Source organism: Trichosurus vulpecula, chromosome 4 (genome assembly GCF_011100635.1).
Source record: "Trichosurus vulpecula isolate mTriVul1 chromosome 4, mTriVul1.pri, whole genome shotgun sequence".
Taxonomy (NCBI): Eukaryota; Metazoa; Chordata; class Mammalia; order Diprotodontia; family Phalangeridae; genus Trichosurus; species Trichosurus vulpecula.
In genome coordinates, this window is record NC_050576.1 from 183,483,548 (window position 1) to 183,502,655 (window position 19,108).

The following is a 19,108-nucleotide window of genomic DNA, read 5'->3' on the forward strand; positions in this document are numbered from 1 at the left end:
GGGTTTTCCCCCTCTGGCTTTGACTTATTTGTGGTATGTGCCTAGTAGTGATATTGCTGGGTTTAAGAAAGTACACAATTCAGTGGCTTTTGGAGTATAGTTCCTAATTACATTCTAGAATGCTTATACTAGTTCATAGCTCCAGCAATAGGGCATTTTCGTTTTATCCTTTCTCAGTTCCTCTAAAAATTGTCATTTTTCATTTTTGGTCATTTTTGCCCATCTTAGAGGTGTTAGGTGAAACCTCGGAGTTGTTTTCTGTTGTATTTTCCTCTATTAGTGATCTGAAGCATTTTTTTTCATGCAGTTGTTGACTGTTTGCATTTCTTTTGAGATTTACCTATCAATTTCCTTTGGCCATTTATCTACTGGGGGAATGAATGGCTCTTGGTCTTATATATTTCCATTGATTCCCTATATATCTTGGTTATTAGTCAATCTGAGAAATTTGCTGTGATAATTTTTCCCCAGTTCAAGTTTCCTCTTTAATTCTAACTGTATCAATATTTTGCTTGTTTTTCAATTTTATGTAATCAAACTTGTCACTTTTTGTTAAATTATAATCTCTACCCATTGTTTGATCAACAACTCTTCTCTCATTTTAATTTATTATTTATTTAAATTATTTATTAAATTATTTATTAAAAACGTGTTTTCCTGTGTATGACCTAGTTTATGTATATATGTATATATATATATATACACACATACATACATATATATACATATCAGGTTTATAATATGTCTAGGTCATGTTTCCATTGACAGAATATCATGGTATATGGTGTGAATTGCTACTCTAAACTTAATTTCTGTCAGATTTCTTTCCAGTTTTCTTAGCAGTTTTTTTTTGGTCAAATATTAAGTCATTACCCTAGTAGCTGGAATCATTGGGCTTACTGAAACTAGGGTACTATGTTCTATTGCTTTGGGGTCTTGTGTACCTAATCTGTTCATAGAGACTTTTCCATTTTAAAAAACTAGCATTGATTAGTTTTGGTTATCATAATAGTGGGCATTTACATGGCACTTTCAGTTTTACAAATGCTTTAGAAATATTTCATTTTATCTTCACAACCAACCTAGGAAGTAGGTGCTATCATTATCCTCATTTTACAGAGGAGGAAACTAAGGCAGGCAAAGTTTAATTGACTTATCTAGGATCACACGGTGACTCTATTTAGGTAAATGTCTGAGGCTGGATTTGAACTCTAGGCCTAGTGATCTATTTATTGTACAACCTAGTTCTCTAGATAAGATCTGGTACTACTGCACTAGTCTCTCTTCCTCCTCACCTGTTTTTTCATTATTTCCCTCATGATTCTTGATACATGGCAAGGTAGTGCTTTTGTAATTTCATTGAAATGGCATTGAATCTATAAATTAATTTAGGTGTCACTATCATTTTTATCATATTGGCATGGCCCAATGGTTAGCAATTATTATCTTTGCAATTATTTGCTTATTATTATTTCTGTAAGGGCAGCTAGATGATACAGTGGTCTGGATTCAGAAAGACTCATCTTTCTGAGTTCGAATCCAGCCTCAGACACTTACTGTGTGACCCATGGCAAGTCACTTAACCCTATTTGCCTCAGTTTCCTCAACTGTAAAGTGAGCTGGACAAGGAAATGGCAAACAACTCCAATATCTCTTCCAAGAAAATCCCAAATGAGGCCACAAAGAGGCAGACACAACTGAAACACAACTGAATAACAAAAATTTCTGTAAAAAATATTTTGTTGTGGTATTCATGACTGTATCTTGGTAGGAAGATTCCCAGGTATTTTATATATTCCATAGATATTTTGAAAGGAATTTGTTTCATCTTTGGCTGGATTTTGTAGGTAATATATGGAAAGGTAGATTGTCCTGTGGACTTTATATTCTGTTGCTTTATTGAAGGTACTGATTTAATTACTTAGTTGTATCTCTAAGTAAACTATTATATTAATTGAAAAAAGCAATAATTTTGTTTCTTGTCTGCCTGTGCTTATTCTCTCAATTTATTTTGCATTTTGCAATAGCTAGCATTTTAGAACTTTACCAAATAATAGTGTAACAACAGATACCCTTATTTTGCCCCTGATCCTGACTATGGCTCTTTAGTACTTAAATTTTTTCTTTCTTTACTGCTTACAACTTTTTCTTTGACATGGAAATCATGGATTTTATCTATAATGTTCCTTGATGGTTTCTGTTGGCATTTTAGTCAGGAGATGATTGGAAGATTCTATTTTCACCTTTCTTTTTATTTCTAACAGATTTGGTCAGTTCTCTTTGTTGATGCTAGGTTTCAATTTTGGTTATAATTTTCAAGGACTCCAGTGATTTTTAAATTATCTAACACCATTTTCTAAATCAAATTTTCAAAGTAGTAAGTTACATTTTCTTCTTTCCCCATCAATCTTTTGACTTTCTTTTAAGATTTCTTGCCTCATGAAGTCATTGAGTATCATTCTATTTTTTTGAGGGTCTATTAATTAGGTAAGGTTTTTCACTTTCTGTTTCAAGCTATTTACTTTCCTTCTATTATTTTTTTCTCAAGAGCTGCAGGTTCATTTTTATCTTTTGTTTCATTTATTTTAGTGATTTTTGTCCTCCTTGTAGTCAAGCCTTATTTTTTTTCCTCCAAGTCTTTGCTTGTACTTGTCATGGAGCTAATCTCTTTTGGTATTACTTCTTGGGCTTCTTTTAAGTCATCACATTTCTTCAACATGTAGATGTTTTCTCCTCTTTATTCATTTCTAGGCCTAGATTCTGCTTCCTCCTCTCCTGACTACTTGGATAGAGTGAGCTGACTTTGCTTGGTCCCATTGCTTCTGCAGTCTGGATCAGGAAGCTGCTATTGCAATTTGGATCGGGAAGCTAGGACTCAGTCCCACCATCTTATGGATTCCCTGGCTTTGAAATCAATCTCTTCATGGCACAATGAAGATTATGACCTTGGCCCTTTCCTATCTCCTTTGCTTAACACAATCCCTAACCAGGAGTTAGCTTTACCTTATGCTATGGCCCTGACAAGCCCCCAAAAGATGTCATAGATTATAGTGGTGAAGAACCCCATCGCAGGCCACCTGAAAAGCTCCTGATAATAAAACTACCTGGATATTATGCTGGCCCTGTCTCTTGTGGGGCAACCACAGAAGCACTGGATTCAGCCTTTTTGGAGCTTCCATCAGTATTAGGACTGGTTGGAAGGTGCACTGGTGCTGTCTCCTATTTTAGCTCTGGATTATCACTGTGGCTGTAAGCATGGTTTAGGCCTGTTGGTGGCTGCCCTCCCTCACACTCCTGCTCCTTGTGGTTAGTGTTATGTAATATCATGCACTGATTAATACGGAGCTTGCTCCTACATGTCCATGCAGGTGTTCATTATCTTATACACATACTAAGACATATAGTGTGTGTATGTATGTGTGTGTGTGTGTATGTGTATGTGTGTGTGTGTGTGTGTGTGTGTGTGTGTGTGTGAACTTGTGCAGTGAGACTCTTTACAAAATTCAGGAGTATAATAAACAAGCAAAAGTGTTACTTTGGCTGTTTGTGTATTTTATTTATTACAAAATATAACAAGCAAGAACATGTATATTGGTTGGTTGATGTCCTTCGTTCTCAAAGAAGACCAAAATGACATCACTATTTTGGGGTCAAGGTACAATGTGCTCAACTGTGGCTGATAAGATCAATATGAGCTATTTATTTTTTATATATTTATTATGTTTATTTATTAATGTATTACATATTTAATTATATATACATCACACACACATATGTAATTTGCATGTGTGATGTTTACTATAAAATTGTCTTTCCTTGAACTGTTCCATCCAGGCATATTTTCTTGCTGTTACGACACATCTATGATCAGAACTCAAAGTTGGCTTATAGCCCCTCATCTGGGCTCTAATTTTCACAATATACTCTGTCATCTTCACCTAGTCATCCTTCCTTTCCTAAGGTCTTCTTTGATGGAGTATAGGTCAGGTTTTATTTTCTAATCAGGGATCTTTCCCTTTCCCTCCCTGCCCCCTCTGTCCCCATGCCTTCTCTTTATACACACACTCCTTGGTGATTCCATCAGCTTTCTTGCAGTCAATGATCATCTCTAACCAGATGCCTTTAAGATGTACTGTAGGTTTTCCACCCTAGTCTCTCTTCTGAGTTCCAGTGATGCTTCATTAGTTAATAGCTTATTAAATGTTTCTAACCAGATGTCGAAGGGCAGCTAGCTGGGCCTGGAGTCAGGAAGACCTGAGTTCAGTTTCCGCTTCAGATACTTACTAGCTGTGTGACCCCATCTTCCTTAGTTTCCTCATCTGTAAAATAAGCTAGAGAAGGAAATGGCAAACCACTCCAGTATCTTTGCCAAGGAAACCCCAAAAGGGGTCAGGAAGAGTCAGGCATGAATGAAAAAATGACCAAACAACAACAAACTGAACATCCCATAGCATTTCAACATGTCCAAAATAGAGCTAGTTATCTTTCTAAATTTATCTCTTTCTAATTTCCATATTTTTGCTGATGGCACCACTATCTGTTAGTTGCCCAAATTTGCAAACTCATTCTCCCTCGAACTCTAGTTCCAATCAGCTACCAAGCCTTGCCAATTTGATCTGTACACCATATTTTTCATCTTATCCCCCTCTCTACTCACAAGGCCCCCACCCTAATTCAGCCCTTATCACCTCTTGTCTGGAGTATTATGATTATCTCCTAATTGGCCTTCTAGTTTTGAGTGTGTCTCCTATCCTATCCATCCTTATAGGTTTTGAAGAGTTGGAAGGAGCCTTGGAGGCTACTTACTCCAATTATCTCATTTTACAAGGAGGAAACTGAAGCCCAGAAAGTCTAAATGATTTGCCCAAAGTTACACTAGTGTCAGAGAAGAGATAGGAACCCTGGTCTTCTGACATGTGTTTCCTATGATAGAATTTGGGCCCTTTAAAGGCAAAGACTATTTCATTGTCTTCATATTACCCATGCCTAGAATAGAGCACGATACCTAATAGCCACTTAATACTTTTTGATTTATTTATTCATCTAAGATGAAATCTGATTGAGCTAAGTGTTAAGTCTGACACTGGAGTTAATATATATCTATCTATGTCTACCAATATCTCTACCTCTCCATCTATCTATCTATACCTCACAAGTACTTTTAAACATGATTGGGAAGGTATGGTTAGACAAGAGTTATTGTGAAAAAGATCTGGGTGTCTCGGTGGCCTACAAGCTTACTAGGAATCAAGAGCGTAATAAATCAGCAAAGAAATGACCTTAGATTGCATTAAGAGAATTTTATTATTGAGAAAAAGGGAAGTCAACAAGAGAGTAAATAGCACTGTGCTCTGGCCAAACCCCTATGGAATATTATGTTGTTTGAGGTGATAAGTTTTAGAAAAGGAACTGAAAAGCTAGATATGATGAAGGACTCTGAGGACATTTTGAATAAAACTGATTGAAGGAACTGGGGCTGCTGTAGAACTGATTCCTGTTTCAACTATGGGTTGGGCTAGATGACCTCTGAGGTTGCATCTAATTCTGAGATTCTGTGGTTCTGTGATTGAGATAGGCCCCACTAAGTTTTATTGAAGTTGTAGAGTTGGCAATCAACTTGACTTGCCAAGATGGCCACAGGTTCATTTAGGTATATACTTTGAAAACAATTCAGTGATTTTTTTTGAGTGTTTGGGATTCTACCCCATCCCTCCAAATGTAAGATACACTTTTTCACAAATTCATTTTTAATAATTCAAATGCTATCATTTAAATCTAAAATCTATGCTTAATATGTATTGTTGGGTCTTTTGGGGGGCGAGAGTTGTAATTATTTGCATATCGTAAACCTAATAATTTATCCTGCTTTAAATTTTTTGCCTATTTGCTTTACTTTAGGAGGCTGAACCTTAAAAAAAAGAATTTGTTAGATTTGTTTTTACCAGAGCAACTATCATGTGATGACTTGTCTTTATCATGAATTGTTTAAGATTTTATCCCATAGGCCTTCTAACCTGACTGCAAAAAAGAGTTAGCTAAAGGCTTTCTATATATACCTGAATCCTAAAATACTCTTTTCAGACCACTTCAACCCACTTTGATTTGTTTTGTCCTTTGTAGAGATGGGAAAAAAGCTTAACAACATTCTTTTTATAGTATAGACATATCATATATGTCTTTTAAAAGTAATTTGGTAGAAAATTAAATCTTTCTTAGACATTTCTTCCCAGAAGTCTAGGGACAAACGTGATTTTTCTCTTCTTAGAACTATCTACTGGCTCCTGTTTTCCTCCCAAGAATCTTCTCCAGAGCTAACATACCTCTAGTAGCTGTCTCCTGTCTCCTGACTAGGCTCCAGGATTCTAGGCCTCCTGAGGACTGACAAGACACAAAATCACTATCTACCATGAAGTTGGACCTTGGGAAATGACCTTGTACAGTCTAATCATCTGCCTCCTTCATGGGCATCTCTCTAAGCACTGACAGCCTGACTTGATTCATTCCTTTATGATTAGCATTCTCCTACTCCCTTAGGCTCTCCCTGTCTCAGTGATCTTGAACCTTGGCCGCTGATGTGCAAATCATGATCCTCCATTCCCAACTTCCTGTTCTCTTCTCCCATCCACCTCAGCTCAACTCCCTCAATGTCCAGCTCTAGATCTGCCTGATTCTTTCCTTGTGTCCTCTGAAATACTTTTTTTTTAGATTTCTCATGATCTTAAACTGTTTTCTTTCTCTTTTCATCTTCTTGCACTCCCTGAGACCTTGCCCCCTCCTGATGACATTTCTTCCCTGGCTACTCTTTCTAATACTGGTTACTTCCTCCCCTCAACTTACTGGTTAAAGTGAAGGAATAGGAATATCCTTTACTTGACATCTGAGGACCTTACCTCATACTTTACCAGAAATATTGAGGCCATTCTTGCTGCCAGTGGCCGTGGGGCCAGGCGACCAGAGGGAAAAAAGGATGCTGCAGAGAGTGCAAAGAATACATGGGCCAGGAGGGAGAGTATAGCACAACTCTGTTTATTAAGCTGAGGGAAAGGGCTTATATACTTTTTAGGCAAACAGATCAACAAGTTCTCATGTGAAACATTTGTTACATTGCGTGACTTCCTCGTGCTTTGTTCCCTTTTTTGCCATAACGATATCGTGTTAACAGCCCACAGGTGGTGTTTAGCACGTGTGTGCCAAGGGGGTTTGGAGAACCCAAATCCTGAGTTATCAGCCCAAGGGCAAGAACAGGCTTCAGTGAAAACCTGGCCTGTATCTTATCCCAGAATGGACTTTCTCATAGCCGGCCCTGTACACATTTCCTGAGAGATCCCTCTTCTCCCCACCACCACATCTCACCTCCCTCACATATATCCCTCTACTATCTCCTTTACTCTTGTTTTTTTTAGAAGAGACTTCTCCTTGTGAACATAAAGTACCCTAAATGCACCATTGATGTTACCCTCTCCAGTTTTTCCAAAAGATTGCTCCCACTGTCCTCTTCACTCTCTCTGTAACCTTCACTACCTCCCTATCTAATTTCTCCCTCCCTGTTGTCTAAAAATATATCCATGTTTTCCCCATCCTTAAAAAAAACCTCCTTTGACCCTATCATCCCCATTAGCTATTGCCTTATATCTCTCCTACTCTTTTGGGCTAAACTTTTTTTGAGAAAGCTAGCTACACTAGATACCTTTCCTCCCCTCATCTAAACCCTCAGCAATTTGGCTTCCTATCTCATCCAACTGAAAAGTGCACTCCCTGAAGGTTCCAATCTCTCTTAACTGCCATATCTAACAGCCTTTTCTCAAGCCTCATCCTTCTAGACCTCACTGTGGATCACTTTTCTCATCTTGTATATTCTCTCATCTCTAGCTTTTTAGGACACCACTATTCCCTGCTCCCCAGTCTCATTTCCTGGGTCTTCATACCCACTAACTGTGGGTGTCCCCCAAGGCCCTCATCTTTTCTCCTCTATATTATTTCACTTGGTGATTTTGACACCCACAGGTTCAGTTCTAATTTCTATAAATGATACTCAGACCCTAGTCTCTGTCCTGAACTTCAGTCCTGCAGGATTAACTGCTTTTCAGCCATCTCAAATTGGATATCCCATTGGAGGCATCTCAAATTCAACCTATCTGAAACAGACCTTCTTGTATTTCTCCCCATACCCTCCTCCTTTCCAACCTTCCCATCAGTGTTGAGGTCACCACTATCCTCCCAGCCACCTAGGCTTACAATCTTGGTATCTTCCTTGACCATTCATTTCAACTCAGGCCATATCTCCCTCCCTTTCCCCAATCTTGTCTCTGCCTTCACATCATTTCTCCCTTTCTTTTTCTTCACTCACCTACCTGCCACCCTAGTTTGAATCCATCATCCCCTCCTTCTGGTATTATTGTAATAGTCTTGCTGGTTGTTCTCCAGAGTCAGCTAGCTGGTGCAGTAGATAGAGTATTGGTTCTGGAGTCACGAAAACCTGAGTTCAAATTTGAACTCAGATGTTTGCTAGTTATGTGACGCTGAGCAAGTCCCTTAATTTTTCAGCCTCTGTTTTCTCAATTGTAAAATGGGGATGAAATAATAACACCTACCTCACAGGGTTGTTGTGGAGATGAAATGAGATACTATTTGTAAAATGTTTAGCACAATGCCTGGCACATAGTAGGTACTTAATAAATGCTCATTCTCTCCCCCTTCTCTTGCCTCCAATCTCTTCCCATACCAGTCTTTTTTCCACCCAGCTGCCAAAGTGATTTTCCTAAAGTGTGGGTGTATCCATTCCCTTACTTGATAAACTCCAGCAGTTTCAACAGCGCCTTTATTTGTCATTTAAAGCTGTTCACAACTTAACAGCTTCCCACCTTTCCAGTCTTAAACCTTTCTTGCTTTCATGAATTCTGTGATTCAACTCTACTGGTCTTCTTGCACACAATGCTTTATTTAACATCTTTGTGTCTTTGCCTAGCTGTCCTCCATGCCGGTGTAGTGCCTCACTTCCTTACTCCTGCTTTTCAGTTCCTTTCTTCAAGACTCTCCTTAAAAGCCACCTTTGGCTGGAAGCGTTTGCTGTGCTCACACTCCCTTGTACGTTCCCTTCTGAAATCACTTTCTTTTTATTCTGAATGTACGTTGCATGTACCTAGTTATTTACATGCTGTCTTTTGACCTTCGCGCCTCTAGTGTTTAGCAGAATGCCTGGCACATAGTAAGTGCTTAATAAATGTGTATCGGTGGACCTCATTGAACTTTACTCATATCTTTCTAATGGCATTTATTGACACTGTAAGAATTTGTGATGACATGGGTGCTGCCTCCAGCAAACACCAAATACCTGTATCTGTAGACAGTAGACAGTTTTTGTGAGTTTCTCTGCCTGAAGAGGTTAATTGCCTGCAGGCTGACATTCTGGTGATAAGGCACTCTGGACTTAGCTAGGTGGGCTCTCGGATGCCGGACACAGGATTTATTGCTTGGTCTATACTTGATGCCTTTCAAACTTGGTGGATTCTGTAAGAGTTTGCACTCTGCACACATAACTTTTGAGTACTAGACATGGGAGGTGGACTTCAAGGGGAGAACTATCGCATGCTTTTTATTTGTGTTTTGTGCATATATCTGATCACCCCCTTCTAGACTGTAAGGTCCATGAGGTCAGACGCCATTTCTTATTCTTCTTTGTGTAATTCATGACCCAGTGCCCCAAGTTCTGGGTTTATATAGATTGGGGGGGTCATAGTTGTGATTGCAAACAAATTATAGAGTGCCACTGTGAGACTATTTAGGGCTTTGGGATGGGGAGTGGAATCCATTGGGTGATTGTCTATGGGATATTGTCAGTCCCTGATATATTTTCTGTGCAGTGACATTAATTCTGTTTCTGTACTTGATATGAATTACCACTTCCAGTTAATGCGTAGTAGCTGTATATCCTTTTACTTACACCTGCCAGCTCAGATCTAGAAACATTCTATGTCCAAGCTGTATTCTGAGCATATCTGTATGCATAGAACATGGGTTAGACATTCCAACATATCCTGGGGGAGCATTTCTAACAAAACCAAGATAGGAATTTTTTTTTGCATGGGCAGGGTGTGAAATCTAGTTCTCATAAATCGAGAACCTGCAGGACTAGATGCTGGGTTATATTTATATCCTGCACAAAGCTTAGGACAATGCATTTCACAGTTCAGTCAAAGTTGCTGAATTTTGAAATGAACTGAATTTCCGTGTTTCTGCCATTGGGTGGTTAAATGGTTATCCTGTGATCCTCAGGACTGATTTAAATTCTGAGCTTTGTTACATTGTGATCCCCCAGGACTTGTTTTAAGTTCTGACCTTGATCACACTGTGATCCCTAGGACAAGTTTTAAGTTCTGGGATTGGTTATGCTGTGATCCCCAGAACTGGTTTAAGTTCTGAACTTGGTTATAGAGTGATATTAGCGACTAGCTCAAGTCCTGAACCATGTAAACATTCCCTTGGGTAGAACATTGGGCAGCTTCAGGGTAGGTAGTAGTAACTGCACTGTTGCTTGGTGCTTGAGCAGACAGGTATGGCAAAAGGGAAGAGAAATCTCTTTAAAATCTTGGTTGTAGTATCACATGTCAAACACTAGGGGTCACTAGAATAGACAACATTCCTTGCTTTTTATAACTCCTTGGGGTCAGTATCTTGTGTCATTAATGCAGAAGCTCTCAATATGCTTAAAATAACCAAACCAGGAAGTTCTTAGAAGTCAGGGCATATGAGTTAGTGGGGATGCCAAGGCTGGCTCATTAACTCAATGTCAGACTGTGGAAAGCAAATGCGTCCTAATTTTCTCCTTGAGCCTTCTCTAGAGAGGTAGCCTGGCATGGTGACAGCACTCTTGGAAGTGAAATCAGGGGAGCCAAACCCTGATCAGAGGGTTTGAATTCTGGGCCTGAATAACTGATATTTTGGCTCCCAGTAGGCCACCAATGAACAGGTGGGAATGTTGTGTGCCATTCCTTACCAAGACCTTGGTTAAATTGCTTAGTCTTTCTAAGCCACAATTTCTTCATCTGTAAAATGATGGATTGGGGCTAGATCATCTCTAAAGATGCTTCTGTCTCTCTATCTATGATCTTCAGGGCCTTCTCTGCCTCTTAAGTCTCTCTACAAAGGAATTCGATTCTGTTACTATTCAATAAACATTTATCAAGTGCCTAATATCTTTATAGCACTGTGCTGGGGAATAGAAAGGTTTCCTACCTTCAAAGAATTTGGGAATAGGAATACAATCTGCATACAAGCAACTATGATAGAAGGGAGGATAACATAAGGGCAAAGGAGAGATGTCTCTGTGAACAGCTCCAGTAAAATCAGTGGGAGTGGGTAGGCATTTTCAGGGAAGGACTTAAGGGAAAGTGACCAGTAGAAAAAATTTAATGGGGGAGGGGAAGAGGGAGGGTATGTCTTTGTTTCTTGATTTAGATCAGGCTTGCCTAGAGCAAAGGCTGCATTAGCTAATTCTAACTGCTTGGGAGCCAGCTGTCTTTTTCATTGCTAGACTTTGATGAGAGATCAAAGCCTCAAACTAGAAAAAATAAATTAATGCCATATCTTGAGAAAACAGAGCATACCAAATTTTATAGTCAGAAAAGAATCTACTGTGAAACTTAGCTAATTCCCAACATTTGTTCTCAGAGATGACCCCTTACATACTTTCATTCAGAAGACTTCTAAATCCTGACTTTACTCAACTAGCAATGGTAGTTGAACTCCAATGGGTTGTAGTGAACAGTATCTGGTGTTGGAAAACTGATAAGAAAACATAGCTTCCTACTCTCAGGAGATAGGGGAGGACCAGTAGTGTGAGGAATGTGTCATATGCTGTCAGATGTTGCTATGTCTGGTAGCTTTGCATCAATGTTTTCTTTGTTACAAAGAAGGGTTCATTGTCAGGGGGTGGTTTAAGGGGAAATAAAAGTAGTATAAATGTGAAAGGTAGCACCAAAAAAAATTTAGAATACAATGCCAAGCACAGTTCTTTGGATGCTGAAGTGCCTTCCCATTTCCAATCCTCCCTCTTTTCTTTCTTTTAAAAAATCTGTCTTTTTATTGATATCTTTTGTTTTTATATCCTCTAAATTCTTTCCAATATTTTTGCCCTCACCCTCCAGAGAGCCATCACTTATTAACAAGTCTGTTTCTCCTCTCACCCCTGTTTATCTCTACTCAAGACATTGCCAGATTCAGGCAATGCTTGAAAATCTCATGTAGAAACCTGGTGTAACTTCTTAGGGGGTGCCATGTAGCCAAGAATGGCACACCCAGGCCATAGTGTTTTACGATGAGTCTCTTCATTTCGTGGGGGGGTGTGTCCACTCCTCACTCATGCTCATCAGCAGCTACCAGATATTCACAGACACCACAACACATACACACATACGCACATGGACACACACACATGCGCACATGGCACACATACATGTATTTTCTGTGTAAAAATGACCTAGTGATGAAGGAGACTTTCTTCTCTGGGAGTAGCCAAGTGAAAAGCTCTGCAGTCTGGCTTTGTCAGCACCCCTTTGTGAACTAGATGGATGAGAACATTCAACTTTTTGGCTTCTTGGCTACTCTCTGATGGACCAACAGCTCAAAATAACTGGGTCATTTATTTTGGCTCCTAGTTGCTCACCAATGAGCATGCGGGAGAGGAGTGTGCCACTGCTGGCTTCACATACCTCTGACCAACACATGGTTAATGATGGCTGAGGTTTGCCTGGTGATGATGATAGGTCTCTTAGAAGATGTATTTTTATTCCCTGGACAAATAACAGTTGGGGTGAGTCCTAATTTAGCAGCAAACCAAATATGATCCCCTTCTCCCTCCCCATTTTTTTTCTTTTATGAGTTTAGCTACTCTAGCCTAGAAAATAAACAGCCAGCTAATAAGCCCTTCCTCTGGAAATGGGCACAAATAATAACAAAGAAAACATCCTGTGCTTCATGCCAACACCCTCTAGGGAGGGAATATAAAAGCCACAGGCAGGAAGGCTCTGGTCAGACTTGGGGAACTCTGGCTTTGCTGCCGTCTTGAGATCTGACCAGCTGGGACCATGGGTTGCTGTCCCCAAGACTGCTTCAACTGCTGTGGCGGCTGCCAACAAGACCAGTCCGAGGACTGCTGTGAGGTGTGCTGCTGCCAACCCAGCTGCTGTGGCTGCTGTGGGTCCAGTTGCTGCGGTGGCTCTGGCTGTGGTAGCTCCGGCTGTGGTGGCTCCAGTTGCTGTGGCTCTGGCTGTGGGGGATATGGATCCGGTTGCTGTGGGGGGTCCGGTTGCTGTGGGGGGTCCGGTTGCTGTGGTGGGTCCGGGTGCTGTGGGTGCTGCTGTGGGCCAGTTTGTTGCCAACCAGCACCTGTGTGTGACACGAAATGAAGACATCTGGAGGGAACCCAGAGACCACATCTTCCTTTGAAGAACCTAGATGGAGAGACCCTCCCCATCCTACCTCCTGCCTAGGATACCCCTCAATCCAAAGACAGTGTCCTCTCTACTACTTTCACTGTAGATCCTGTCACATTCGGAGAAGGAGCACAACCAAATACCCAATCAAGTGATTCAAGGCATTAAAGGAAAAAAAAGACCTATCTGGTGAGAAATTTAAGAACAAGAACAAAAACGAAACTATCTCAAAGAGGAATCCAAAGAAAGAAAAATAAGGGTTCCTTACTAAGACTTGACTCTTATGAACTTGTTCAACATCTTGTCATTTCAGGACATCCTTCTTTTCAAGTTGTCTTTGGGATGTACTTCCTGTCTGTTCTCTCTGCTGCTTATGAGGTGCAAACAGGCTTCTTTGCTAACCTTTAAATAAATTCAAGCATTCTGGCATAATTCAATTGGTTTTCTTGGTTCTTCCTTCTGCATATTGGGTGGATCCAGGCAAGAAGCATGAAGCGGTGGAGAAAGACATGATCATTCTTTCCATTCAAGTGCTTGAGGGAGAGAAAACATTTGGCCTAAAGTTTCTGAGGGAGCATGAAGGTCCCTCAGACTAAGTCAAGACCATTTTAGTAGGGCCAGGATGGGAGACTTTACTTAGAAGAAGGCCAGTTTGAGCTGTGGAGGTTCCAGATGCAAAGTTTTGTGGATCAAGAATTTTCTAAGAGGGTTCTTGACACTCTTATCACCTTCTTTCAAATACTTGTCTTTGGCCAGGGTTTCCAATGTGTGTCATGAGTTTTCTTGTCCTGTGGGCCTATTATTTATCCTACTTGCAGAAAGCCTAGAGTCAGCTAAAAGTGATCATATACACTGGCCAGGAGTGGCCTGATTATGATAGGTGTCTTAGAATTGAGCCAAGTGGAAGAGCCAGAATTTCTCTTTCCTTTCTTGGAGCTTTTAAAAAAGAAACCTGAAGTCACTGGACAGTAGATTAAGAGCTGGAAGGGATTTAGAATTCATCTGGTTCAACTCTCTCATTTTACAGATAAGGAGTTGGAGGCTTGGAAAAGTTAGGTGCCTTGCCCAGTGTCACATATGTTAGAAACCACAGAAGATGTTTAAGAATCCAGGTCCCCAATTTACACTGTACTATGGCCGCTCTCCTAGTTGAACATGACAATGACAAATGTCACTGAATTGACTCAAACTCAACAAAACCAGCTCTGGTTTTTGCTGGGTGGTGGTGGTAGTGGTGGTGTGTGTGTATGTGTGTCTGTTTTTCAGGCAAACTCCAAAGTGATATTACTCCATTTCATCCCAGATAGTACCATCTAACTGTACTGGGTATAAGATCTGAGGTTGTCTGTAACCTTTCTTTCCATACTACTCTTTGGCCTCTTTTCTGGCTTTGGTGTCGTTGGGATCTGCTTATATAAAAGCCAGATCCTCAAATCCCCAAGAAGTAAACCAAGGACCAAGTCAGAGAGTTTTTGTGAAATGAACCTGTTAAAGGTTTCCGCACCCAAGAGTCACAGTGCTACATTCCTGGTCCTCCAGCTTATGGTATTCTTGGCCTCCAGGAAAGGGACTCCCTTTGAATGAATGACAACAAAGTAATCTGTTGTTACATTGTGGATGGAAGGGAGCTCCTGTATTGTATTGGCTATATCCTTTGTGATCCTCACTGTGTAATAGACTTTAATAGCTAAAAAGATCCTGATTTAGCTAGGCATTATTAAACAAGTTCAACATGTAACATCATGTTTGACTGGATTATGGGTCAGAAAGCTCATCACTTTTTATTCCCACATCCCACCCTCCCAACACACATATTTTTGATTGATGAAGGAAAAAAAAGAGAAATTCTGACTTGAACACTTGTTTTAGTCCCCAGGCCTGGGTCAGGCCTTATATAGCAGGTCTGCAATCTTCAATCAGTCAATAAGCATTTATTATGCAACTACTATGTGCCATGCACTGTGGTAGGCACTGGAGATGTGAGTACAAAGAAAGGGACAAACTCCCAATGCCATGAGCTTACATTCTAATAAGGGAGACAAGAAGTACATATGCAAATAGAGCATAAGTATAAAGTTCATAAATACCAATGTACACAAAGTAATTAAAGCCATGAAATCCATTCTCATTGCTCCCAGGATTCTAGTGAGAGGGATAAGCTCACACACTGTTTTACAGTGACGTGGATTGAGAGAGGGAGGAGGATGCCTTGGGGAGGAAAGCAGGAGATTTTTCCATTTGGAGTATTCTGAATGACTGCTAAAAATGTCACACCCTGTGTGATAAGTGGAATGAAGGTGGAAATAGAGGGAAGATTTAACAGGGCAACAGATATTCCTAAGGTTGCACAATACTCTGTGCAGAGTTGAACCAAAAAGCTTATTAGTTTTCATGAGGGAAAATTTAACTTCTGCCCTGAAATAACAACACATCATAATTGCTTACCTCTATGTAGTGTTGCAAAGCTTAGAAATCACTAAATGTGCATTATTTCATCTGTTCCTCCCATCAACTCTGTAAGGGAGGTGCTAAAATTAACCTCATGTTACAAATGAGGAAACTGAGGTTCAGAGAGTTTAAGTGATTTTCTCAAGCCTTCACAGGCTTCAGCACAATTGAAACCCAGATCCCGCCCTGAAGCTAAGTCCAGTGCCATATTGAGGTGTAGAAATTGACTTCTTCACAAGGCAGAATATCTGGCCCTGGTAGTATAAAAAAAAGAAATGCATAGCTTTTTTCTCTTTTCACTCCAGCTCATTATAGCAGCAGAGGTAAATTTTACATTGATACAAAATTTTACATTGAGATACAAACATCAAGAGACTGTATCTACGGCCTGATGTCTTTGATCCCACTTTTTGCTCCTTTTCTGACTCTCAAAGTGAGGAGCCACTCAGTCTCACAAGTGGACAAGAAGGAGATGGAAAATCTGAAGGATGCTTGAATAGAAGGCAGGGAGGTGTTGGCAAGTGATTACTATGAGCAGGGGGAATGAATGGATTTTGACCAATCCTTGATGGTTTCAGAATTTTGGTTGTCCTATGGTGGAGTCAGTGATGCTTGATTTTGTGGGAGATTTCTTGCTAAGAGCTTGGCCTCTGTAACCCCATTTGCTCTTTGGGCCTCAGTTTACCCATTAGGCAAATAGAGGGAATGTAGTAGTTGATCTTAATCTGTGAACATATGAATTTATTGTTTAAAACTGTACTGATAAATTTTTTTCATATCATCTTTATTTCCACCTATATCCTGTCTCCTCTGCTACTGAGCAAGTCATTCCATATAACAAAGAATAGAAAACAAAGAAAAAAATCAGTTTATCAAAGCTAACCCTAACATCAACTGGGTCTGATAACAAAGATGATGCTCCACATCCATAATATTCAAAGAAGAATTGTTCATTATTCAGTCATATCTGACTCTTTGTGACCCCATGGACCATACTGTTCATGGGGTTTTCTTGGAAAAGATATTGGAGTGGGTTTGCCATTTTCTAGTGGGTTAAGGCAAATAGAGGTTAAGTGATCTGTCCAGGGTCATACCGCTAGTAAGTGTCTAAGGCTGGATTTGAACTCAGATCTTCCTGACTCCAGGTCAAGTGCTCTATCCACTGAGTCACTAGCTGCTACCTCAAAGAAGGTTAGGAGAGATAAATTTTCCCATGGTTCTTTCTGGGTCCAACTTGTGAACCTCTTATTTTAAAAGTATAGCTCATTTGACACAAGTCAGGGACTATTTCTTGCCAGACAAATTGTAGTACCAAGGATCTATTTGTCTAGTGTCATAGAATCATAGCTGGAAGGGTTTACAGAGGCCATCTAGTACAATTACCACAAGCAATATTTTTTTCCCCAGGAATAAATTAGGGCATTCTGGAGACAGAGAATTTACAAAAATATTGGAACTCATCATGAATCTGTGTACACATGTGCAGACATGGTAACATCCTAGCTAAGTAGCCCCAGCCCCATAAAACAAAGGGCCCCATGGAGATCCCCAAATATAAGAAGGGCACAAATTTAGCAAGAAAATAAACAAACATTTTAATAAGGAGACAAACAACTCTTCTGCGAACAAAAAACACTCTAATAAGATGTTTCTGTGCAAACTGGCCCAAACAACAACAAGGAAAAGATGTCATGTTTTGGGGAAGCATCCATGACTTGGGGATATAAAAACTCCAGGGCACAAGGCAATGTTCAGACTCAGGCAGCTCCCTCACTACAGCTTAGAGACTTTTAGAAAGAAGTAGGTCTGAGATGTCTGGCAACTGCTGTTCTGAAACTTGCACCATGGTGCCAGCCATCTCTATCTGCTCAACAGAGGTGAGCTGTGAAAGTCCCACCATCTGCCTGGCCACTTCCTGCCCAAGTCCAGCATGGCAGCTGGTTAGCTGTGAAGAACCATGCAGCACTTCCTCAAGCTGTGCCCCAAGTTGCTGTGAATCCTCTTGTGAGCCCAGTTGCTGCCAGCCAGTATGCTGTGAGCCTACTCCATGCGAACCATCTTGCTGTGAGCTGAGCTGCTGCCAACCAGTCTGCTCTATACAAGCTTGTTGCCAGCCTGTTTGTTGTGAGACCAATTCTTGTGAGCCGTCTTGCTCTGCACCCGCTTGCTGCCAACCAGTCTGCTCTGTGCCTGCTTGCTCCCCACCCATATGCTCTGAGTCTAGTTGCTGCCAGCCAGCTTCCTGTGTGACACTGCTCTGTGAACCTGTCTGCCAGCGTACCATCTGCTGCCTACCCAGTCCTTGTGAGTCAACTTGCATAGCCCAAGAGCCTTCCTGTTGCATTCCCAGTGTCTGCCCATCACCTTGCTGTCAACCCATCCCTTGCCAACAAAGTATCTGCCTGCCCAGTCCATGTCAACCATCATGCTACATAGTGAGGCGCTGCCAGTCAATTTGCTACGAACCCATTTCCTGCAGACCAACTTGTGTGCCAACTTCCTGCAGACCAACCTCCTGCCAACCTCTCTGCTGCCAGCCAGGGTCTTCTGCCTCTATTGTCTGCCGGCCAGCTTGCTCCCGACCCACTTTCTACGTACCCAGTTCCTGTAGACCACCTTGCATCACGTCTACTTCTTACCGCCCAGCTTGTTACCGGCCCATCTGTTCCTCTCCTCTAAGCTGCAGACAACCTTACCTGACTTCTCTTTATCGCCCCAGTTGCTACCGCCCAAACTACTCCCTACCCTGTCTGCGCAGACCGGCCTGCGTCACTTCCGTTGCTTCTCGGCCAGCATGCTGTCAGCCGGTTTGCTCTGAGCCTAGCTCCCCTCGTAAGCCGACCTGTGAAAAGTCCACTTCCAGCCAGCCAGATGGTCCTGAGTCCACTCCCTGCAAACCAGTTGTTTCGGAGGCTAGTTCTAGTGAGCCAACATGCTCACTGACCACTTCCTGCACTCCCACTAGCCCAACCAACTCTGAGTCTACTGCTGGCAAAGTAGAGGATGGCAAATCATCTGGCTGCTGCTCTAGATCCTCCAGATCCAGGCATTAGGAAAGAAGGTTCATCTATGAAGAGAAAAGCCTCTGGCCCCACAAGGGTCAGATGAGTAGTTAGGATATGCCTGAGCCCCACCTCTATCTCTTACCCCATTCTGCTTCTGCTATAACAGCTCTATTTGGAATTTCCAACTGTGATCCAGCACTCAAGATGAAGACCCAGTAGACATGG

At 41.0% G+C, this 19,108-nt stretch overlaps 2 protein-coding genes across 2 annotated transcripts; both read left to right on the top strand.

Moving 5' to 3' along the window:
* Positions 1-13,082: 13,082 nt before the first annotated feature.
* On the top strand, positions 13,083-13,403 carry LOC118845805 (keratin-associated protein 17-1). The gene has a single exon (XM_036753843.1). It carries the CDS (start codon positions 13,083-13,085, stop codon positions 13,401-13,403), a length of 321 nt encoding a protein of 106 aa, XP_036609738.1.
* A 4,286-nt stretch (positions 13,404-17,689) lies between these two features.
* On the top strand, positions 17,690-18,931 carry LOC118845662 (keratin-associated protein 16-1). Its single transcript, XM_036753660.1, has one exon. It carries the CDS (start codon positions 17,690-17,692, stop codon positions 18,929-18,931), a length of 1,242 nt encoding a protein of 413 aa, XP_036609555.1.
* The last annotated feature ends 177 nt before the right edge of the window (positions 18,932-19,108 follow it).